This window comes from Micromys minutus (assembly GCF_963924665.1).
Source record: "Micromys minutus genome assembly, chromosome: 1".
Taxonomy (NCBI): domain Eukaryota; kingdom Metazoa; phylum Chordata; class Mammalia; order Rodentia; family Muridae; genus Micromys; species Micromys minutus.
The window spans coordinates 70301-96208 of NC_137969.1; the positions used below are offsets into that span (position 1 = coordinate 70301).

At 36.5% G+C, this 25908-nt stretch overlaps 1 protein-coding gene across 1 annotated transcript in view; it reads right to left on the reverse strand.

Annotated features, from left to right (window-relative positions):
• DTHD1 (death domain containing 1) overlaps positions 1–25908 on the reverse strand; it is a gene marked incomplete at both ends in the record, with an annotated part of 106195 nt that overhangs the window by 20966 nt on the left and 59321 nt on the right. Inside the window, 2 exons of the mRNA XM_080938278.1 lie at positions 15755–15993; positions 22884–23173. Of these exons, the coding sequence (XP_080794404.1) occupies positions 15755–15993; positions 22884–23173 (529 nt within the window). The remainder of the gene's footprint in view (positions 1–15754; positions 15994–22883; positions 23174–25908) is intronic.

Below are 25908 nucleotides of genomic sequence, written 5' to 3' on the forward strand. Positions count from 1 at the left end.
CTCTTTTTTGATAACTTTTGGTTGAAAATTTATTTTATTCGATATTAGAATAGCCACTCCTGCTTGCTTCTTGGGGCCATTTGCTTGGAAGATTTTTTTCCCAAACTTTTACTCTGAGATAGTGTCTGTCTTTGTCTGTGAGAAACATTTAACCTTTATAACAAGCAAGTCTACCTTAGTATATTGGAAAGGTCTGGAGAATAAGGTGATTGTTACAGGGTTACCATAATATTTGAAGAATAAGCATCTCAAAGACACAGTACATCATAAAATATTCAGTATGAACTGTGTGTATATAATCATATATATTTACATACATGACAATCATAAGGTAAGATATTAATATATTTTAATGTTTCTCAAAGTGAAGAGAATTTGTAACTTTTGTTTGCTTCTGTTTTGAGAATACCTTATGCCCTTCAACCTCCACATTCTACTCATTTATATATTAATTGCTTTAAAAACCATGTTTGGTATGCCAAGTTCTTGTCATATAATAATGCTCCTCTATAAATGGTGTAACACATACTTTTCTTCTCACTGTGAATTTATGAGATGCAAACTAAGCAAAGAAGGACATATTATTGTTCTCTAAGAAGTGAGAATCCATCAGGACAGGAAGGCTTGCTGGAAAGGGCAGTTCCTTGGTACAACCTTAGGGTGTACTCCTATTGATATATTTCAAGAATCTGAGAGAAACAAATGCAGGGTCCAGCATTTATTTTTTTAAATTCAGTGTAGACCCCCTATCTTATAGGATTTTGCAGCCCACATTCACAGAATTAGTCTTTCTCAGTGTCACTTCAATGTGCACACCCTTGAAGACACCAGAGGTGTGTTTCCCAGCAGTCACAAATCCATGTAAGATAACAAGGAAGAATATTGATCACAATCTAAACCTTGCCTTGCCCTTATATCCCCATCCTGCATTTAGTGCAGCAATTCTCAACTTGGGAATTATGATATCTTTGAGAGTTGAACAACCCTTTTCACAGGGGCCACATATCCTGCACACCAGGTGTTTATATTATGATTCAAAATGCTATCAAAATTATAGTTATGAAGTAGCAGAAAAAAATGGAAAATAGTTTTTTATGGTTTCGGGTTACCACAACATGAAAAACTGTATTAAAAGGTTCCAGCATTAGGAAGATTGAGAACCAGTGATTTAGAGGGCATTGTATATTTCAAAGCAACATTCAGATCACAACTCTGCTCCAAACACTCTATGATTCTGGTTTCTCTCAGAGCAAGGGCTCCATTCATGTTCAGGAAATATGTTCCAAGTGTGATGTCTATTCCTGGTTGTCAATTTGACTATATCTGAAATGAACAATCTAGAAATAAAGGGCACACCTGTGATCCAGATCTTGAAGTTGAAGATTCAGGTTTTTAACCTAGATCTTAAGATGGAGATCTTGAGGCATAGAGGGCATGAAAAACTTAGGTCTAGGCAAGGTAGTACATGCCTTTAATCACAGGAGATTGAGACAAGCTGATCTTTGAGTTCAAGGCCAGCTTGAGACAGGGCATCTAGGCATGGTGTTACACAACTTTAATCTGGGCCACACATTCTGCTGGAGGACATTGGAAGAAGAAGAACTCACTCTTCATCTGTTTGGACTTAATTGCCAGCATATCTGTTGGAACCTATTTCTTCAGAATTAAAGCTTATACAGAAGAGCAACTCAAACTGCTAGCCTTGTAGGACCGAGCAACTACTAGATTATTGGACCTCCCATTTACAGCTACCCAGGGTTGGGTTAGTTGGACTACAGATTGTATGTCATTACAATAAATTCCCTTATACAGAGACATTCCATAAGTTCTGTGACCTCAGAAAACCCTGCCTAATATAGTCATCAAAGCCAAAATGTACAGTGCAGCTATTTCCCTGTTAGAAATTGAAATATGTTTATTTGTATGTATTTACAGCTAACAAATTACTGTATTTATTTTGAATTCATAGAGAGAAGGCTGCTAGGAGAAGACTATCTTTCACATGGTTAAGTGGAGGATCTCATTGCCCACTCTGATAGTGACATACTTCCTCCTACAAGCTCATACCTCCTAACAGTGTGGGTCAACCATGTTCAAAATACCACACCATGAGTCCCAGTGGGTGCTAGAAATTAATGAAACCTAAGTGAATAACATTTTAATGTATATCTAGCTATGGTAAATTTTAGTTTATAAATTAGGCAGAATAAGATGTAAATAAGCACAACTAACTCTAAATAAAATAATTGATAATTTTCTATAAAAAGTTCTATAAGATTTATGAGTTTTTCATCACTGGTAATCCTAATTAATAATTTTAACCACAGTTTACCATGATACCATGGAGATGAAAGGATACCAAGTGCAGAATATACATAGCACTTATAAGGGACAGCTGTGGTAAAGTCTCTACACGGCCTACTTGGCTACTGATTCCAGGCCTTTGTATCTACCCTCTCCGCTTCACTTGTTCAGTTTTAATCCTACAGTTAGCTTGTTCCTGCTTCTAGGACACTCTACACTGTGTTTGATTTAAATATCTGTGTTAATGATTTTTCTGTCTTAAATGGTTCTCCTAATATCTACCTATATGTCAAAACCTCATTCTCCATTTTATGGTCAAGTTTCACATTCTACATAAAACCTTCTCTGAATGTACTTAGTAGCAAATATATTTCTGGCTTCTTAACCAAACACCCTAGAGCCTTCTTACAGGATTTAACTGTGTTTTCCTCTAAAACATTGGGGCCTTGTGTATTGCAGAAACGTTGACATAGCAAGGATGTAAGTAAGCTCTGTGACTGCAGGGGAACCTTGTTTTCTTTCTTCATTATTCATTAGTAAGGATGTAGAACAATGAATGCTTGACATAGTTAGATGCAGCAAGTTCTTGTTGCATAAGTGCATTAAGAAATACAGGTTATATAATAGATAATAAAAATGAGACATTAGGAAAAGAAACAAACTAAGATCAGAGAATAAACAAAATTGGTGACATGTATGTTAAAATAGGACAGTCACAGAAGACCAAAAGTGAGTTATATTCTGATCAAAGGAGCAGCACAAGACAAGAAGACTCTTTACCTATAGTTCTGGGAGAGTATAGGATAGAGTAAAGAAAATAGTAAATACATAGACTCCGTGATGCCTTCAAGAAAAAGCACATGGATACTGTTAATATAAAGTTGAGTTGAGGTTTGAAAAAAAGATCTGTATCTTAGGGGTACTTGGTAATCAAGGTAATGTTTTGAAATTGATCATGTCATCAATACAGGTGAAAATCTGAGGCCTCATAAGACAATCATTTCCAGTAAATAATTTCTAAGTTGCATCTGAAGCAACTCTTTTCAGAAGTGTTCCAGAACATTTTTGTGATATTACATGCATTAGTACGCTGAAAGAAAGATGGCAACTTTTTAAAAAATTGAGTTTTTAAGTGGAAGGAAGTGGTTAGAATGTTTGATGCTAGAACATGTGCTTCTGAAATCACCCAGATGGCTGTCTACATGACATTTGGTTATTATTCACCAGCTTGGGTTGTGACTGCCTTGTACTTTTCCCACATGTTTGGTGGTTTTGCTTTGAATACAGTCAGGGACCCAGGCACATAGCTTAAGTCTACCTGAGACTAGAATTTTGAGTAATACCTCAGTGGCAGGTTTACATAAGCAACACTGACCAAACTTCTGCTGACACTGAACTTCCTTTGAAAGAAAAAAAAAAAAAAAACACGTGAACTCATGACATATTGTCATGCCATTTGTGTTTAATAAAAAGTGTCACAACATTTGCTCTTCCACCACATTAAAAAGGCTAATGGAAGGAACTGTGAACATGCTACTGTAAAAACTTGCTTATGAAAACCATTACTTTCTTTTGGTTTGAGACTTTTATTACCTACTCCCTACCCTACTTAGAATGATTTTTAAAATGCATTTTTTCCCTAAGAACCTGAACTGTTAAAGGAATCTTAAATAAGTAAATTAGAAGATTGTAATATGGAAGAAAATTTTTTTCATTGTCACCAACACCTTAATATTTCTTACAGTTTTCAGGTATAGTCATTTCATGTAATTATAATAGGATTAAAAAAATATTGTCAGTGCAGAACAGGCACTCAGGCCATCTGCCACCAGGAACAGCTGAGATCCAAAGACACAGGCCTGGAGAGACTGTGCTGTGAGTAGCCTGGGTGCAGAGAGGTCTGGGTTGAGCGCCCAGAAAGTGCGCCCCCCTGATTGGTTCTAGGGAGCTGTGCCATAGGGACTTGGTTTCCAACCGGAGGGCCCGTGCATGCAAAACAGGCATTCAAGCCATCTGCCACCAGGAACAGCAGAGATCAGGGGATGCAGGGCTGGTGAGACTGCACTGTGAGTAGCAGGGGCATTGAGAGGTCTGGGCCAAGCACCCAGAAAGTGCCCCTGCAATTGGTTCAGGGGAGCAGAAACCCTACCAATGGGATACAGTTTCCACCCAGAAGGCCCATGTGTGCAGAACAAATTCAGGCCATCTACTACAGTGAACAGCAGAGATCTAGGGACAAGGCCAGGTACAGAGGAGAGACAGCAACCAATAACTGACAAGAAGATATCAAGAGGAAAGTGAAAGAACTTACCCCCAGGAAAGCAAGACAACTTCGTAAAACCAGAAATCAGCTCTCCCATCATAGCAAAGAGAAGAATGCCAAATACTCCAGAAAAAGAAGACTCAGACCCAAATGATAGCTCAAGATGATGATAGAGATCCTTAAACAAGAATGGGAGGAAAAGCATAAAGAAATAGAAGCTTTTAAAGGGGAAACAAGACAAAAACTCAAAGAAATCAAAGAAGTAGAGAAAAAGAGAAAGATGACAGAATTGAAGAAGGAACTTAAAATGGAAATGGAAACAATAAAGAAAACACTAAAAGAGACAACCATAGAAGTAGAAAACCTAAAAAACAAATCAAGAGTCAAAAATGCAAGCATCTTCAATATACAACAAGAGATGGAAAAGAGAATCTTGGGGGCCAAAGACAACACTGAAAACATAGACAAAACATTCAGAAAAAATGCAAAAGGCAAAAAGCTCCTAACCCAAAATGTCCAGGAGATCCAGGACACAATGAGAAGACCAAACCTAAGGGTAATAGGAATAGAAGAGGGTGAAGAATATCAACTAAGAGGCACAGTAAATATATTCAACAAAATCATAGAGGAAAACTTCCCTAACCTTAAGAATGAGATGACCACGAGCATAAAAGAAGCCTACAGAACTCCAAATAGAGTGGACCAGAAAAGAAAATTCTCCCAACACATAATAGTCAAAACGCCAAGTGCCCAAATCAAAGAAAGAATGCTAAAAGCAGTAAGGGAAAAAGGTCATGTAACATATAAAGGCAAACTAATCAGAATCACATCCGATTTCTCAACAGAGGCTATGAAAACTAGAAGATCCTGGACAGACATCATGCAGACCCTACGAGAACATAAGTGTCACCCAAGCTGCTATACCCAGTAAAACTCACAATCACCATCGATGGAGAGACCAAGATATACCAAGACAAAACTAAATTTGCACAATATCTGACCACAAACCACACACAACAAATTATTATAAAAGAAAAACTCAATGCAATGAGGGGAACTACATCCTAGTTAAAACAAGAAAACTCCTAAGCAAGAAAACCAAAAGAAGAAAGACATACAGGCACAATTCGACCTCCAAAAGCAAAAATAGCAGGAAACAGCAACCACTATGCCTTATATATGTTAACATAAATGAACTCAATTTTTCAATAAAAAGATAAAGGCTATTAGCCTGGATTCATAAACAAAACCCAGCATTTTGCTGCAGACAGAAAACTCATCTCAGAGACAAAGACAGACACTATCTCAGAGTAAAAGGTTGGGAAAAATCATCAAAGCAAACAGCCCAAGAATAAAGATGGAGTGGCCATTCAAATATCGAATGAAGTAGATTTTCAAAGCAAATTTATCAAAAAAGATAATGAAGGACACTTTTTACTCATTACAGGGAAAATGTGTCAGGAGAAACTCACAATCCTAACATATATGCTCCAAATACAAAAGTACCCATATTTATAAAAGAAACCCTATTAAAGCTCAAAAAATACTAAGCACCCCACACAATAATAGTGGGAGAATTTAATACCCCACTCTCACCAATGGACAAATCATGGTAACAGAAATTGAACATGGACACAGTAAAACTAACAGAGATTATGAACCAACTGGAATTGACAGATATCTACAGAACATATCATCCAAAAACAAAAGAATACACCTTCTGCCCAGCACCTCACGGTACCTTCATAAAAATTCACCACATAATTGTTCACAAAAGGAGCCTCAATAGATATAAAAAGATTGAAATACTCCCATGCCTCCTTTCAGATCACCATGGTCTAAGGTTGTTCTTCCATAACAAAAAAGAGAACAAAAAGCCAATATGCACATGTAAATTAAACAATGCTCTATTAAACTATAGCAGGGTCAAAGAAGAAATAAAGAAAGAAATTAAGGATTTTCTAGAATTCAATAAAAATGAAAACACAACATAACCAAACCTATGGGATGCAATGAAAGCAGTACTGAGAGGAAAACAAATAGCTCTGAGTGTTTCCAAAAAGAAACTGGAGAGAGCATACACTAGCAACTTGACAGCACAGTTGAAAGGCCTAGAACAAAACGAAGCAGATACACCCAAGAGGAGTACATGGCTAGAAATAATCAAACTTAGGGCAGAAATAGTAAATAGAAACAAAAAGAACCATTGGAAGAATCAACAAAACCAAGAGCTGGTTCTTTGAGAAAATTAACAAGATTGATCAACCCTTAGTCAGACAAACTAGAGGGCAAAGAGAGAGTCTGAAAATTAATAAAATCAAAAATGAAAGTGGGGACATAATAACTGAAACTGAGGAAATTCAAAAAATCATCCAGTCCTACTGTAAAAGTCTATAATCAACAAAGTTGGAAAACCTGGAAGAAATGGATAAATTGCTAGACAGATACCAGATACTAAAGTTAAACCAGGACCAGGTAGACCATCTAAATAATCCCATAACACCTAAAGAAATAAAAGAAGTCATCAAAACCTCCTAACCAAAAAGAGCCCAGATCCAGACAGGTTCAGTGCAGAATTTTTAAGACATTTATTGATGACCTAATATCAATATTCTCCAAACTATTCCAGAAGATAGAATCAGATGGAACACTACCTAATTCATTTTTGAGGCTACAATAACCATTGTTCCTAAATGACACAAAGACCCTACAAGGAAAGAGAACTTCAGATCAATCTCACTTATGAACATTGATGTAAAAATACTCAATAAAATCCTTGAAAAGAGAAATTAAGAACACATCAAAATGATCATTTACCATGATTAAGTAGGCTTCATCACTTGGATGCAGGGAAGGTTTAATATAAGGAAATCTATCAATGTAACCCACCATATAAACAAACTCAAAGAAAAAAAAATCTCATTGTCATCTCACTACATGCTGATAAAGCATTTGAAAAAATTCAATACCCATTCATGTTAAAAGTCTTGGAAAGAACAGGAATTCAAGGCCCATACCTAAACATAATAAAAGCAATATACAGAAATCCAGCAGCCAACATCAAACTTAACGGTGGGAAACTTGAAGCAATCCCACTAAAATCAGGGACTCGACATTGCTGCCCACTCTCCCCCTACCTATTCAACATAGTACTGGAAGTCCTGGCTGGAGCAATTAGCAAAATGAAATCAAAGGGATACAAATTGGAAAGGAAAAAGTAATATCATCACTATTTGCAGATGATATGATTGTGTACTTAAGTGACTCCAAAAATTCCAACAGAGAACTTCTAGAATGGTTAAACAAGTTCAGCAAAGTGGCTGGATATAAAATTAACTCAAAAAATCAGTAGCATTCCTCTACTCAAAGGACAAACATGTGTAGAAAGAAATTAGGGAAAAGATACCCTTCACAATAGTCACAAAAAATATGAAATACCTTGGTGTGACTGTAACTAAGCAAGTGAAGGATCTGTATGACAAGAACTTCAAAGCTCTAAAGAAGGAAATCGATGAAGATCTCAGAAAATGGAAAGATCTCCCATGCTCAGGAATTGGAAGGATCAACATTGTAAAAATGGCCATTCTATCAAAAGCAATCTACAGATTCAATGCAATCCCCATCAAAATACTAACCCAGTTCTTTATAGAGTTGGAAAGAGCAATATGCAATTTCATCTGGAATAACAAAAAACCTAGAATAGCGAAATCCATCCTTAACCATAAGAAAACATCTGCGGGAATCACTATCCCTGACCTCAAGCTATATTAAAAGGCAATTGTTCTAATAACTGCAAGGTACTTGTACAGAGATAGGCAGGTGGGTCAATGGAAGAGAATAGAAGATCCAAAAATGAGCTCTCACATATATGGTCACCTGATTTTTGACAAGGGAGCTATAAACATTCAGTGGAAAATTGACAGCCTATTCAACAAATGGTATTGTTCCAACTGGCATTCAGCATGCAGAAGAATGAAAATAGAACCTTTCTTATCTCCCTGTACAAAGCTCAAGTGGAAGTAGATAAATGATCTCCACATTAAGCCAGGTACACTGAAATTATTAAAAGAGAAAGTAGGGAAACCCTTAGAACACGTAGACACAGGAGAAAATTTCCTGAACAGAATACCAGTTGCTCGAGATCTAAAGTCAAAGATTGACTAATGGAACTTAATGAGCTTGCATAGTTTTTGTAAGGCTAAGTACACTGTCTAGAAAACAAAATGGCAGTCAACACAGTGGGCAAAGATCTTTACCAACTCAAAATCTGATAGAGGCCTAATATCCAAGGTATACAAAGAACTCAAGAAGCTAGATTCCAGAGAATCAAACAAACCTATTAAAAGTTGGGGTACAGAGCTAAACAAAAAGATCTCAATTGAGGAATAAATAATGGTTGAGAAACATCTAAGCAAGTGCTCAACATCCTTAGCCATCAGAGAAATGCAAATCACAACCACCCTGAGATTCCACCACACTCCAGTTATATTGGCTAAGGTAAAAAATTCCGATGACAGCAGATGCTGGTGAGGATGTAGAGAATGAGGAACACTTCTCCACTGTTGGTGTGGTTGTAAACTGGTAAAACCACTCTGGAAATTAGCCTGGCGATTCCTCAGAAATTTGGAAATAGTACTACCTGAAGACCCATTTATTCCATTTCTGGACATATACCCCAGAGATGCTCCAACATACAACAAATACACATGCAGCACAATGTTCATTGCAGGCCTATTTGTAATAGCCATAAGCTGGAAAGAACCCAGATGTCATTCTGTAGTGAATGGATACAAAAATTGTGGTATAATTACACAATGGAGTACTACTCAGCTATCAGAAACAATGACCTTATGAAATTCTTAAGAATGCATCTAGAGAATATCATCCTGAGTGAGATAACCCAGTCATAAAAGAACAGACATAATATGCAGTCATTGATAATTGGATACTAACCCCAGAAAGTTCTGAACACCCCAGAAACAACTCACAGAAAATATGAAGTTCAAGAAAAAAAAAAAGAAAATGAAAAAAAAAAAAAAAAAGAGAAAATGAAAAACCATTATGCTCAATCTTTACACACCAAGAAAATTTTGACTAATTCAAGGTTACATCTTGTTTTACATGTACTTTATGCTCATTGTAACTAGTAAAATCTTAATGCACATTATCAAACCTTTAAATAAACGAAGTTCTAACAAAAATTTATTCATATACTTTTATTGAAAAATGCTTAAAATCTGTACATTTATTTTTTTTAAATAAAGTTGTTCAATTAAGAAAACACACACATATGTATGCAAATTTCATAAACAGATATGCAATATGTCTTATTAGTATTTCACAGGGACTAATAATTCATCAATGAAATGTCAATATAATTTCCACAAATGGTAACCCTATTTATAACCTAACTTAATGTTGAAATGTATTTAAAATTGTCTGTTGATATATATATTCCATACAAAGCAAAACTTTGCAATGGAATATGGTAGCTACAACAACAGAAGAAACTCAAAATATTTGACTGTGCATATCAGGAACACTTATCTTGGAATAAAGAGTGAAGTCTGGACAGCTTCCTTGTTTGAGGTCATCGCTATGCTATTTATCACAGCTTGATCACTCCATGTGTCTTAGTCAGGGTTTCTAGTCCTGTACAAAACATCATGACCACGGACCTCATAAAATTGTAAAGCATCTGTAAGGCAAAGGACACTGTCAAAAGGACAAAAGAGCAACCAACAGATTGGGAAAAGATTTTTTCCAATCTTACACCTGGGAGAGGGCTATAATTCAATATATACAAAGAACTCAAGCAGTTAGACTCTAGAAAATCAAATAATCCTATTAAAATGGGGTACAGAGCTACACAAAGAATTCTCAACTGAGGAATATTGAATGGCTGAGAAGTACCTAAAGAATTGCTCAACATCCTAGTCATCAGGGAAATAAAAATCAAAACAACCCTGAGATTCCACCTCACACCAGTTAGAATGGCTAAGATCAAAATCTTAGGTGACAGAAAGAGTAACACTCCTGCACTGTTGTTGGTATTGTTAACTGGTACAACCATTCTAGAAATCAGTCTGGCAGTTCCTTAGAAAATTGGACATAATACTACCTGAGGATCCAGCCATACCACTGTTGGGCATATACCTAAAAGAAGGTTCAACATCTAACAAGGACACATGCTCAACCTTGTTCATAGCAGCTAGAAGCTGGAATGAACAAACTCAGATTTCCTTCAACAGAGGAATGTATACAGAAATTGTGGTACATAGACATAATGGAGTACTACTCAGCTGTGAAAAACAATGACTTCATCGAATTTCTAGGCAAATTGAAGCTATCATCCTGAGTGACATAACCCAGTCACAAAAGAACACTCATGGTATCTATTCACTTATAAGTGGATACTAGCTAAAAAATCTTGGAATACCTGAGAAACCATCCACAAAACACATGACACTAAAAGAGAAGGAAGTCTAGAAAGTGGATTCCTAGGTCTTTCATGGGAAGACATAAAGGGACAAATACAGGAGCAGGGATTGTTGAAAAGATCATCCAGAGACTGCCTCACCTGGGATACACTCCAAATATATCCAATAAACCAAGCACTATTGCTGATGTGAATGCCTCCTCAGAGGCCCTGCCAGGACCATACTGATGCAGAGGTGGATGCTTGTAGTAACCATGAGACTGAACATGGGGACCCCAATGAAGAAGCTAGAGAAAGGACTAGAGGAGATTAAAGTGTCTACAACCCCATGGGAATAACAAAATTCTCAACTAACCAAACACACCACTGCTCTCAGAAACGAAAACACCAACCAATGAGTTCAAATGGAAAGACCCTTAGCTTCAGGTGCATATGCAGCAAAGGATAGCATTTTCTGACATCAATGGGAGGAGAGGCCTTTGGTCCAGTGAAGGCTCATTTTCAGTGTAGGGGAACAACAAGGTGCTGAGGAGGGAGAGGTCTTTGGGAGAGGGAGTACCTTCATGGAGACAATGGGAGGGGGAAGGGGATGGGATTGTGAGAAAGGGATAATATCTGAAAGTAAATGCAGAGAATAATCAGTAAAATTTTTTTTGAAAATACCAAAAATCATCATAACCAAGAAGCACATTAAGCTTATAATTTCCACATTGCTGGTAATCACCAAAGAAAGTCAATACTAGAACTCAAGCAGATCAGGAAGCAGGAGCTGATGCAGAAACTATGGATAGATATTGTTGGCTTGCATCCTCTGGCTTGCTCAGCTTGCTTTCTTATAGAACACATGTCTACACCAGCCCAGGGATGGCACCACTCCCAATAGACTGGTCCCTCTCCCCTTGATCACTAGTTGAGAAAATGCCTTACAACTGAATCCCATGGAGGTATTTTCTGAACTCTTGCTCCTTTCTCTGTGATAACTCCAGCTTGTGTCAAGTTGACACAAAACCGGCCAGTACAATTGACCCCTTATCAACTTGACACATGAACACATTACTATTAAACTTCAACCCTTACCTTATAATTAATCCTCAATATCTAATAACTTTAAGAGTCCAAGTCTTTACAAAATGTTACACATTAATATTTCAGTCACTTTAAAATATCTAATTTCTTTTAAAATTCAAAGTCTGTGAAACTATGGACTCCTCTAAAATACTTTCTTTTTTCATGAAGGAAAAATATCAGGGCACAGTCACAACCAAAAGCAAATCAATCTCTAACCATCCAATATCTGGGATCCACTTACAAACTTCTGGCCTCCTCCAAGTGCTTGGGTCCCTTCTCTAGCTCTGTGCTTTGTAGCACACTCCTTGTCTTCTAGGCTCCAGCTGCCTGTTCTCCACTGCTGCTGCTGTTCTCATCGGTCATCTTGTGGTACTGGTATTTCTAAAATACTTGTCTCTGACACTGCAATAAGGCTTCACCAATAGCCTGTTATATGCACTGCTCATGGTGCCAAGCCTAAACTCTATTTCATGACCCCTTCAGTCCTGGGGCATTAATTGCAACTAAGGGTGCACCTTCACCAATGGCCTTCTATGACCTCTCATAGTGATGAGTATCAGCTGTTCTTCATGACCCCTTCATTCCTTCAAAACCAGTACTACTTGGGTGACTCTTACACATTAACAAGTCCAGCTACAGCATATTATACAACCTTGTCTATATCTGGAACCCAACCTCTTTGTGCTTTCAGAAAACATTTCCAAGAAGATTTCTCTTCAATGATGCTGGTCTCTTCTTAATCACCACTAGTTTCTTAGCTCTAGATGACTAGCATCAATAGTCCCAGTAATGCAAAGGTTTTGCTTTAGTACTTCTGGCATGTTGTTAATCACAGAGCTGATTCTTCAGCCCCAGCTAACCAAAACCACAGAATCTTCACAATCAATGTTAATGGACACAATATTTGTACATATATTGTCTAGGATGCCCATTAAGATCAAATTAAGAGCTAGAGACACTGTTCAGTGGAAAAAGAAGAGAACCAGTTTCTGCAGCTTTTCCTAAAATCTCCATTCTGCCATACACACACACATTCACACACACACACACACACACACACACACACACACACACACACACACATATACACACACACACACACACACACACACACACACACACACACACACACACACAAAGTGACTAGATAGAAATCATAAATAAATATAGAAACAAAACTGCAGATACACAAATGGGAGTGGATGTTCTTTAAATGACAATACTGTCCTGACCATAGCTCAGTTTAAAAAAATATATTATATAAAAACTAATATTATTAGATGTGGGAGTGGGTGTGTCCGCAGTCCCAAGACAATGCTTGGGACTCCAGCCTAGTCTTGTGACTAACACCTGACTTCCTCTCCCCCCCCAGATTAGCCACTCCCACCATGCGAACTGCGCAGGTGCACCCGTGACTTGAGATCAGGATAATAGGACTGTGCTTGGGGGCGGGGAGAAAGAGAAAGAGAAACTGAAAGGGAAACAGAAAGAAACAGAAAGAGAAATGGAAACTGGGACAGAAGGGGGACAGAAAAGATTTTCACTGGCATGCTGTAAGGTTCCTAAATAAACCACTTTGAGAAGAATGCTGTGTCGTTGCTCTTTTTGTGCTGGTCAGAGACGGTAGCAACAATTAGATACTCTCTGTATTTACATTTGATATGTTATCCCCTTTGCCACCCTGCTCCCATTCCCCCTCCCCCTCTACTTGTCTTCACAAAGGTGCACTAGCTCCCAATCACCCTTTCCATTTCAGTGTCTTGGATTTTTACCATAACTTGTTGAATAGCATGTGCCTTTCTGCTCAGAACACCAATACCTCCTTAAAATCATCAGTTAAAGGCTCCCATGGCTCAGCGCTTGCTCCCCTGCACTGAGGTTGCTTTCATTTGGCTAGTGCTCATCGTGTGCTGTACTTTTTCAGTAGTTTGTTTATATTCTTTCAAATTTTACAATTTCCAGAAAGAATCTAGATTGCTGCTCCTTGCTTCTGTTTTCTGGGCTAGGAATACCCATTTCGTCTGCTACGGAGGCAACTGTGCAGGGGTTGCTGAACACACACCCACCCGGAAAACAAATTTTCAGTGTGGGATTCCCTCCTCTTAGCCCTTGGATCCTGGACGACAAGACTGGATCTGCTCTGTTTCCAATCCCAGTAACACAAGAACAATGGCATTTCATCATGAGGTCCTATGAGAATTTAATGACACAATGCATGTAAAAGCATTTAAAAAGACTTTTGTGTATTGGAAATTATGTTAATTGCCTTAATTGAAATGTACTAAGATACTTAATCTACCAGCCCAGTAAAATGCATTCCATTTTGTTGCTGTAAGCCAGATTTTTTCCCTGTCTAATGGTTACATTCCCATGAACAGAAAAAAAAAGTAATGTAACAAAATATCTACTAATTTTACCTTCTTAAGATGTTATTTTCAACCTCTGAAGAACTATTAATGCATCATTTATACCATTATCTAGTAAGGTCTAATCTTTTACATACTCCATTAGGTTACATTTATTTAGGAAAGTACTGTTCCGCAGAAATAGAATTTGAGATATATATTACAATTGATTTATATAACATAATATTTAACCTGATCAAACAATATATTACAAATGAGCTATTTCATCATTATAAACAAATTATGATTCATTAATATCTCTTTAGTGACACAAAATTTCACTTTTGAGGTTAGCCCTGTGCAGATAGTAGACACACCGCTTATGGCAACATAGTTTCTGACTACATTTTATTTCTATAGTTCATAATTAATAATAACACACAATAGAGCACATACCTTTTCAGAAATAGAATTTGTGTTTGCTAATTAAGGCAGTTCAAAAGCTGGCTATGATGGTTCACACCTGTACTCTTAGCACTTGGGATTTAAACAAGGGGATTTGGAGTTCAAGGTCATCCTCAAATACATAGGAGTTTCTATATAGTTTGGGCAATATGACACACCTAAAAATGTATGAAATTTGTATACTGAAAATGTGTTGCTGAGATTGTAAACAAAAAATGTATAAAACAGAAAACTATAATTTAGAATTCTTTAAAAGTATCAAATGTGTTCTTGCAAGACAGTAATAACATTTTTCAGTATTATTTTTATTATAAATGTAAGTTAGCTATACTTGTACATGGAAATAAGGCACTTAGACAATACTAAAATGTTTATATGTTTTGATGTGATTGGTTTCTCTAGAAAATAATTTAATCTCCTTTTCTGCCATGAGTCAGATTATTATATATGAATAATGTAAAATAAGCATGCCGAAAACTAACAGTTTTACTAAAGTTAGTTTGATGTTATTGCCATGTTCAGAAATATCTGTCCTTCAAGAACAGTCTGAAATTCACTCAGTGTTTTTATTAATGATGTCTCAATAACTCAGATGATGTTTCAGAAGATAAATGACATTGTGCCCACAGTCATTACCAACATGCTGTAAAGAACCAATGAACTTACACTCCTCTACTTAAAAAAACTAACATTGACAGTAGCAAAAATATGTATTTTATGACTCTAGAATTAATCCTGACTTTTCCTTCTTTATTAAATTTATTGATGTGTTTTCAATCCTTCTACATCCATTTACTTGCAGAACTTATTGATAACAGAGAATTACAAAGAAGTAAGAAAAGCTGATACATAGAAAGACTTCTAACTTACCTTTGGCAATTGGAGTGGTAATTTGCAAACTGGAAACTGATAAAGATTTTCATGAAGTGTTTGATCCAAGTTGGTAACAATCTTCTCTCTGGATACTTGGTAGACTGTAATAGTGCCTTTATAATGAGGGCAGCTATAATTCCCAAATTCATCCACCTCTTTGATGTGGAGTTCTATCCTGGGTTTTCTTTGCAGGTGAAAAATGAGTTTGTAGTCTTTTCCATAATCCTTCCCATTGCCTAAAACAAAGATTCATTTGTCACCACTAAAATAATTAGTTTACTTTAATTTTCTAAAATCTCAGTGACTTATCATTTATCAAATATTGTTAAAGTGTCTTACCTGCTGTTATTCCTTTTGAACATATAATTGAACTTCTCTTTTGTAACTAGACCAAGTTTTTTTTTTTCCTTTTTTTCTGAAAGCTTCTACATCTAATAATCCTCCCTCCCTTTTTTTCCTCTTCATGGTTTTCTAACACGCAACTTTTGGAAATATTCACATTTTTAGTATCTAGACAGTTATCTCCACTCTCCAAGAATGTTCTTTCCCATTTCTTTCTGCTGTTCCTATTACAGTGTACACTTCCATGTCCTCACATAGGATATTCTAGTACTTCATTCTCCTGTGACATGTGGCTGTTTAAGTATAAATTAAAACTAAATTAAAAACCATTAAAAATTTAGCTCCTGGGCCTCCTAGCTGGTTGTGCAGGTAAAGTTGTTTGCCACCAAGCCTGGATATTTTATTTTGATTTCCAAATTATTCCACATGGGAGAAGGAGAGAATACATCCCTGAAAGTGTCCTTTGATCTCCACATAAACTCACTGGCATGCATGTACTTTCTCTCTCTCTCTCTCTCTCTCTCTCTCTCTCTCTCTCTCTCTCTCTCTCTCCCCCTCCTTCTCTCTCTCTCTCTCTCTCTCTCTCTCTCTCTCTCTCTCTCTCTCCCTCCTTCTCTCTCTCTCTCTCTCTCTCTCACACACACACACACACACAAGAATACTAAATAAATAAATAAGTAAATAATAAGTAAATAAATAAATAAATAAATAAATGTTTTAATAATTTAACTTCTCAGTTACTCTGTAATACCATGCTTGATGGCTACCACATAAGTCTCATGGTTTTCTTAGTTTCTTTTTTTTTTTTTTTTTTTTTTGTTTACTTTTTATTTCTATTTGTTCGGTTTATTTTGTTAGTTGGTGGTTTTTTGTTTGTTTGTTTGTTTGTTTGCTTGACACAAGGATTTTTTGTGTAGCCTTGATTGTCCTGGGTCTGACTCTGCAGACAAGGTTTACCTAGAACACACAGAGATCACCCTGGCTCTGCCTCCTAAGTGGTGGGATTAAAGGTGTACACCACCACTGCCTGGTTAGTGCTTTTCTTAATAAATAACACAGAAATAGAAGGTTCCCACAGTTAGAAAAAAAGACAGTGCTAGTGTGGAACTTCTGAGTGAAACAGTTACTGGATTTGTTGAAATTATTAAGAAAATGTGGTAGATACTCTTAAAACAACGATATTGTTAAGTCTTGTTGAAAATAACAAAACTGTGAACAGAAATTTCACTTCTGTAGGTTGTAGAGCAATAGAAACAAAGATGGTATCACTTCCTCTGACACTTTATGCCTGTACTACAGTGAAACACCTTTAAGAATCTCTGATGGAGCAACTGAAGTTGTATTTTGGGACTGTAAAGGTCAAGAGTCAAGTTCAGCCACCACTATTTGTCAGTGTGTTGAGGTCTGTTTAGTGCTCACAGTTGAAGAACTTTGAGGTCCTGTTTTTCCACATGTTTAAAGCAGAATTAAAACTTGTTGTCCAAGATCACCATTAAAAATGACCTGACATAATATTAATAAAATAATTGCTCACAGACCTGGCATATATCAAATGCTCAATAAATGACAAAACAATAGAAAAAGAAAAAGAAATAACTGGATCCTATTGGTATTCTACATCTGTATGCAAAAAAAAAAAATAGTTTCAATGAAACATCAAACGGAAGTTCTACTCCCCAGGAGTCCACAAAGTCAATGAGCCCTCGATATCTCTCACACAAAGAATGCTTTCTATTTTACCCAAAGGGAACAATTCAGTCAAAGATGTAGAAGACATTGCTGTTTCCCATTTATGGCAGCTAAAATACATTTTGGTAAATTTCTAAACTACAGTAAAAAGCAGGAATAAAATACTTATCAATTATAGAAAAAAATTGGAGTAGACTCCTTTGTGTATGATTACATCTTGTCATCTGGCTACTTGAGCAAAGCAGATTTCTAAGAAAAAAATGACTTTCTTGGGGAAGTATTCTTCAAAAGGTTTTATACTAACTTTGTAAAATAATGTTATTTTAAATTATTAAACTGTAATATAACTTGTAAATTTAAGTTTTTAGATCTTTGGAGATACACCTCTTTAGGTCTCTGTTTTGCACCCCAAAACCTATCAGAAGAAATGTCACAACTTTGATCTCAGTAGATGGTCACTAAGGAAATACTATTCTTTGTCCCTTCAAATGCATTATTTCTCCTTCTATCTTTACATTATTTTTAAAGTGACACAAAGTTGTTTCTTACTTAACAGCCATTTAATTTTTTTCAACTTTATTGGATATTCTCTGTATTTACATTTCAAATGTTCTACCCTCCCCCCATTCCTCTTCCTCCCTTCCTCTCCTCAACTTGTTTCCATGAAGGGGCTCCCTCTCCCAATCACCCTAGCCAGCTCAGTGCTTTGGGTGATTGATGAGTTGTTCTCATGAGGTTTCAAACCTTTCAGCTCCTTCAGTCCTTTCTCTAGTTCTTTCACTGGGAACCCCATGTTCAGTTCGATGGTTAGCTGAAAGCATCCTCATCTGTATCTATACTACTCTATTATTGTGTGTGGTATAATATATGCTTTGAGCTTTAGTAGAGTTTCTTTATTGAATATGGGTGCCCTTGTATTTGGGGCATAGATGTTCAGGATTGAGAGTTCATCTTGATAGATTTTTCCCTTGATGAGTAAAAAAGTATCCTTCTTTGTCTTTTTTTGATAACTTTTTTTGATTGAAAATCTATTTTATTCAATATTAGAATGGCTATTCCAGCTTGTTTCTTGGGACCATTTGCTTGGAAAGTTTTATTTCCTACCTTTTACTCTGAGGTAGTGCCTGTCTTTGTTGATGAGACGAGTTTCCTGTATGCAGCAAAATGCTGGATCCTGTTTACATATCTAGTCTGATAGTCTATGTCTTTTTACTGAAGAACTGAGTCCATTGATGTTAAGGATATTAAGGAATAGTGATTGTTTTTTCCTACTATTTTTGTTGTTAGAGGTAAAGTTATGTTTGTGTGCTTTTCTTCTTTGGTGATTGTTACAAGAGGATTAGTTTCATGATTTTCCTAGGGTGAAGTTTCCCTCTTTGTGGTGGAGTTTTCTATCTATTATTCTTTGTAGGGCTGAATTCATGGATAGATATTGTGTAAATTTGTTTTTGTCCTGGAATATCTTGGTTTCTCCATCTATGGTGACTGAGAGTTTTGTTGGATATACTAACCTGGGCTGGAACTTATGTTCTTTTAGGGTCTGTATTATGTTAGTTCTGGATCTTCTTGCCTTCATAGTCTGTATAAGAGTCTGGTGTAATTCTGATCAGTCTGCCTTTATATTTTACCTGTCTTTTTTTTTACTGCATTTAGTATTCTTTCTTTGTTTTGAAAATTTGTTGTTTTGACTATTATGTGTCAGGAAGGATTTATTTTCTGTTCCAGTCTATTTGGGGCTCTGTAGGCTTCCTGTATGCTCATATCATCTCTTTTTTAGGTTAGGGAAGTTTTTTTTTGTATAATTTTCTTAAAGATATTCACTGTGTCTTTTAGTTTGGAGTTTTTGCTCTCTTCTACACCTATTATCCTCAGGTTTGGTCTTCTCATTGTGTCCTGGATTTCCTGGATGTTCTGGGTTAGAATCTTTTTGATGTTTGCATTTTCTCTGACTGTTGTGTCAATGATTTTTTTCAACTTTATTTTAAAAAACACAGATATAAGTACAGATTTTTAGAGCATTTTTGCATAAAACTATATGAATATATTTCTGTCAGTACTTGATTTTTTAAAGATTAGATAGTGTGCATTGAAATCTTACTAGTTACAGTGAGCATAAAGTACATGTAAAACAAAATGTAACATGGAAATAGTCAAAGTTTTCTTGATGTGTAAAGATTAAACATAATGATTTTTAGATACCAAGAATTGCCACAAGGCTATATTCTTTCTTTCTTTCTTTCTTTCTTTCTTTCTTTCTTTCTTTCTTTCTTTTTTTTTGCTTAAAATTATACATTTTTGTCAGTACTTTTTTTCAGATTTTAACATAATTTTTACATAAAACTATATGAATATATTTTTTAGTCAGTACTTGATTTTTTTCAAGGTTTGATAGTATGCCTTGAAAACTTAATAGTTACAATGAGCATAAAGTACATGTAAAACAAAATGTAACATGGAAATAGTTAAAGTTTTCCTGTTTTATAAATATTTTTTTTGTTTTGTTTTGTTTTCTTTATTTCTTGGACTTCATACAGTCTGTGAGTTGTTTCTGAAGCAGTGCGAGCCTCTGGGCTTAGCATCCCACTATCAGTGACTGCATATTATGTCTGTTCTTTTGTGACTGGGTTATCTCACTTAGGATGATATTCTCTAGATGCAGCCATTTTCTTAAGAATTTGGTTAAGTCATTGTTTCTGGTGGCTGAGTAGTATTACATTGTGTATATGTACCACAATTTTTGTATCCATTCATCTTCTGAAGGACATCTGGGCTGCTTCCAGCTTCTGGCTATTATAAATAGAGCCGCTATGAACATTGTGGTGCATATATCTTTGTTGTGTATTAAAGTGTCTCTGGGGTATATGCCCAGAAGTGGAATGGCTGGGTCTTCAGGTAGTACTATATCCAATTTTCTGAGGTATCGCCAGACAGATTTCCAGAGTGGTTGTATTAGCTTGCAACCCCACCAACAGTGGAGAAGTGTTCCTCTTTCTCCGCAGCCTCGCCAGCATCTGCTGTCATCTGAGTTTTGGATCTTGGCCAATCTGACTGGTGTGAGGTGGAATCTCAGGGTTGTTTTGATTTGCATTTCCCTGATGGCTAAGGATGTGGAGCACTTCCTCAGATGTTTCTCGGCCATTCGGTGTTCCTCAACTAAAAACGTTTTGTTTACTCTGTACCCCATTTTTTAATAGGGTTATTTGATTCTCTGGTGTCTAGCTTTTTGAGTTCCTTGTATACCTTGGATATTAGGCCTCTATCTTATGTGGTGTTGGTACAAGGCTATATTCTTAGTCCTTGAATTCTTATGGTATCTTCATCCCCTGAGATTTCCTCCTTTAATTCTTGTATTCTGTTAGTAATGCTAACATCTATTATTCCCTATGTTTTCTAACTTCAGGGTTGTCTCCTTCTGTAATTCTTTTCATTGCTTCTATTTCTGTTTTCAGTTTCTTCACCTGGATGTTTGTGCCTTTCTGTAGCTCTTTAGGTGATTTTTGTGGGTTTTTGCTTGTTTGTATGTGTATGTGTGTGTGTGTGTGTGTGTGTGTGTGTGTGTGTGTGTGTGTTTCTTTTTAAGGGCTTCAACTTGTTTGCCTGTGCTCTCCTGGCTTTCCTGTACTTTATTTATTATGTTATTTATGTGCTTCTCAAAGGTCTCCATCATCATCATGAAGTATGCTTTTAAGTCTAAATTTTGTTTTTCTGCTGAGTTGGGTTATTCACTATTTGCAATGCTGGGAATATTGCCAGGTTTTTTTTTTTTTTTTTTTTTTTGGTTTCCATTTCTTAGAGTTATATGCTTGCCTTTTGCCATCTTATTATAGGTGATGCTAGGTGATGTTGTCTCTTATTGGAGCTTGTCTCTCTTGTGGGTCTGTGGGACCATGGTATCCAGAGGGAGATTGTTTCTGGGTGCTCAGCTCTCTGGTTAGGCTGTGAGTTCCTGATGGCAGTGCCCAGTCCTGATAAAGCTGGGCTGCGTTTGGACTTGGGCTGGAAGTGTGTGCTCTCAGGCAGCACTGCTACCTGAGCACGAGAGTTCTTGGCAGGTAGACAGTGGGGAGTAGACTTGACTCACCCCTTTCCTTATGATTGAGAACTCTCCTGTAGTTCTTCTGGGCACCCCCTGACCTCTTTTAATCCCAGTACTCAGGAGTAAGAGAAAGGGGATCTCTGTGAGTTTAAAGCAATCCTGGTCTACTTAGAGAACCTATGTCTTGAAAATCAAAACAACAAATAATGTAAAATTATATATATATATATATATATATATATATATATATATATATATATATCATTTATAATAAGGAATTACATGCTATACTTCTAGCCATATTTTTTTTAAAAGATTCCTGCCCTATGTTAGATTCTTTGTAGGGCACACTAAAGAGCTTGGATGTAATTTTAGGTGTAATGGAGGGTAATATAGTTCTATCATAAAAGTAACAAACAGTTCCTACTAGATGGGGTCACTTTTAAACAAACATATAAAATTGAAAATATATCAGAAACACACAATGTACTTCACATACGTAACAGTATGACCTAGCAACCCAATATATCACATAATATAGGTTCTTTCTCTCTCAAGACTGGGTTGCCAACTAAGAGCTGTGATATCACAGAAAGTATCTATTGATACCACTAAGCTGAAGAAAGATCAAACCTCAGAATGTTCCACTGTTACTTAATGTATATTGCTTTTGTATAGCATAAAGTCAACCATTCTACATGAAATAATTATAAGTGGGGAGCCATCTGTTACATGATATGTTTCTCCAGAGATTACTATTACTGTGTGTAAACATGCTCATAATACTGACTGGAAGCTAAGAAGTCATGAGGAAGAGAAGATACTAGCCTGAATTCAGGAAGCAATCACAGAGTAGACTAGTCCCAAAAGAATATCACCTAAAATTATTCCATAAACACACATACAACCCTGTGAAGAGAAAAGTGCCTAAGGATTTTTCTATAAATGTTTCACTAAATTTTAAGGAGGTCTATCTTACTAACACAAGTTTAGAGTGTTGCATCTAAGATTTGTGGCTTAAAGTCTTTAGAATATGTAAGGATATCTCCTCATACTTACTTGAACCCAATATGTTTCCAGTAAACCTTAAAAGAAGCTGTTCTCCTTCTCTTACTTGGAAATGTTTAGATGATTCTGGAAGTCCTCCAAATCCTTCTGAGCGCAAGTTCTTCAGAGCCAGATTTAACTCCTTAGAAGGCACCACTAAAATAACTACTCTATGTGGATTGTCCTTCTTGTGTGACAGTACAATGCAGGCAGTGGTGCTGAGGAAGGTTTCCTCTAAAGACTTGACAAATGAAATCAAATGGCTATTGTCCACTGGGGAAGAGAGATGGAGCACTATAAACCTGTTTAAAAGAAAAGAGGCAAGATCTGAGTGGAGAATGAAGCATTGAAACACCACAGATACAGGGGAAAATTACTTTTATTAACTTTCACTTAAAACAGACATTTTGAAGGTCAACTAACTATATTAATGAAGGATTTTAATGAAACCCTAGCAGTCAAGAAGCAAGTTTAGGCTTTGGCACCTGGAGCAGCAGAGATCTGGAGACACAGGCCTGGTGATATTGCACTGTGAGTAACCAAGGAACGAAGAGGGACAGGCAAGCATGTGGAAAACACACCCCTGTGGCCCAGAGTGGGGCCAAACATCTGGCAGAGGGACTCGGGGTCTGCCCGTAAAACCTGGACTCACAGAATAGACACACAGGCCCATAGTAAGGCACAGGCCCTTGTCAGTGGGAGCCAGTGAAAAGGCAGTGCTTGAAGTTCAACTCTATAGGCCCTCTTACACCTGTACAGAGGGGAGCCTAGCACATAGGTCAAGGGAGAGCACATCGGGAATTCTCAGAGAGCAGAAAATACTGTGCTCTCTGGTAAAGGGTCCATTTTGGCCTAGAGAAAGACAGAAATACCTGCCAATAGTACTCAGAACCTGTGGGCACAGGGCTGAGCTCCCAGAACAGTTTCACAAAGCTACCACACCTGAATCCACAAAGACAGAGCTGAGTCACTGCTACCAGAACACACTGCTTGTTGACTAAAAGCCAAAGACTGAGAAGCGGTTTTCTGCCTGAGCCCACAGAATGTCAGGTCCACGAAAGAAACAGGTGCCAATCACTGACAACAAGACCACTTATAATCGCAGGCAAAAGATTGCAAGAGGAAAACGAAAAAACTTAAACAATGGAAACCAAGACAACATGGCAACAACCACAGCAAGCAGTAGATAGCCAAACAATCCAGAAAAAGAAGACTCAGACCTTAAATCATACCTCAAGATGATGATGGAGATCTTCAAGAAGAGCAAAGTATGGGAGGACAACCATAAACAAATAGAAGCTTTTAAAGAGGGAACACGAAAATCATTCAAATAACTTAAAGAGCTACAAGAAAACACAACAAAAGAGATGAAAGAATTGAAAATGGAAACAGAAACAATAAAGAAACTCAAAAGAGAAAACCCTGGAGATGAAAAACCTAAAAAAGAAATCAAGAGTCACAGATTCAAGTATTTCCAAGAGACTACAAGAGGTTGAAGGGGCTGAAGACAACATTGAAAACATAGACAAAACATTCAGTGAAGATGCAAAAACAAAAGCTCCTAACCCAAAATGTCCAGGAGAACCAGGACATAATGAGAAGACCAAACCTAAGGATAATAGGAATAGAAGAGGGCGAAAAATATCAACTAAGAGGAACAGTAAATATCTTCAACAAAATAATAGAAGAAAACTGTTCTACCCTTGAATGTGATGATCATGAGCATAAAAGAAGCTTACAGAACTCCAAATAGATTGGAACAGAAAAGAAATTCTTCCTGACACATAATAGTCAAAACGCAAAGTTTTCAAATAAAAGAAAGAATACTAAAAGCAGTAAGAAAAAAAGGTCATGAAACAAATAAAGGCAGACAAATCAGAATTACACCCGACTTGTCAACAGAGACTATGAAAGCTAGAAGATCCTAGACAGACATCATACAGACCCTAAGAGAACACATATGTCAACCCAGGTTACTATACCCAGCAAAACTCTCAATCACCATAGATGGAGAGACCAAGAGATTCCAGGACAAAACTAAATTTACACAATATCTGACCACAAAACCAGCCATACAAAGAATAATAGATGGAAAAACCCAACACAAGAAGGGAAACTACACACTAACAAAAAGCAAGAAAATAACTGAGCAAGACAACCAAAAGAAGAAAGACTCACAGACATAATTCTACCTCTAACAACAAAAATAGCAGGAATCAACTATCACTACACCTTAATATCTGTTAACATAAATGGACTCAATTCCCCAGTAAAGAGACATAGACTATCAGACTGGATACATAAAGAGAATCCAGCATTTTGCTGCATACAGGAAACTCATCTCAGAGACAATGACAGACAATACCTCAGAATTAAAGGTTGAGAAAAAGCCTTCCAAGCAAATGGCCCCAAGAAACAACCTGGAGTACCCATTTTAATATCGAATAAAGTAGATTTTCAAACAAAAGTTATCAAAAAAAGATAAGGAAGGACACTTTTTACGCATTACAGGGAAAATTTATCAGGATGAATTCTAAATCCTAAACATATATGATCCAAATAAAAGAAATACTACTAAAGCTCAAAACATACATTGCATCACACAATAATAGTGGGAAATATCAACACACCACTCTCATCAATGAACAAATTATGGAAAAAGAAACTGAACAAGGATGCAGTAAAATTAATTGACATCTACAGAAAATTTCACCCTAAAACAAAATAATACACTTTTTTTTTTTTTGCACCTCATGGCACCTTCTCCAAAACTGACCATATAGTCAGTCAAAAAACAAGACTCTATATATACAAGAAAATTAAAATACTCCCCTGCATCCTATCAGATCACCATAGATTAAGGCTGCTCTTTAATAACAACAAAAACAACAAAAAGCCCACAAACACATGGAAGCTGTATATATCAATGCTCTACTCAAAATAACATGGTCAAAGAAGAAATAAAGAAAGAAATTAAGGTTTTCTAGAATTTATTGAAAATGAAAACATAACATTCACAAATATATGGGATGCAATG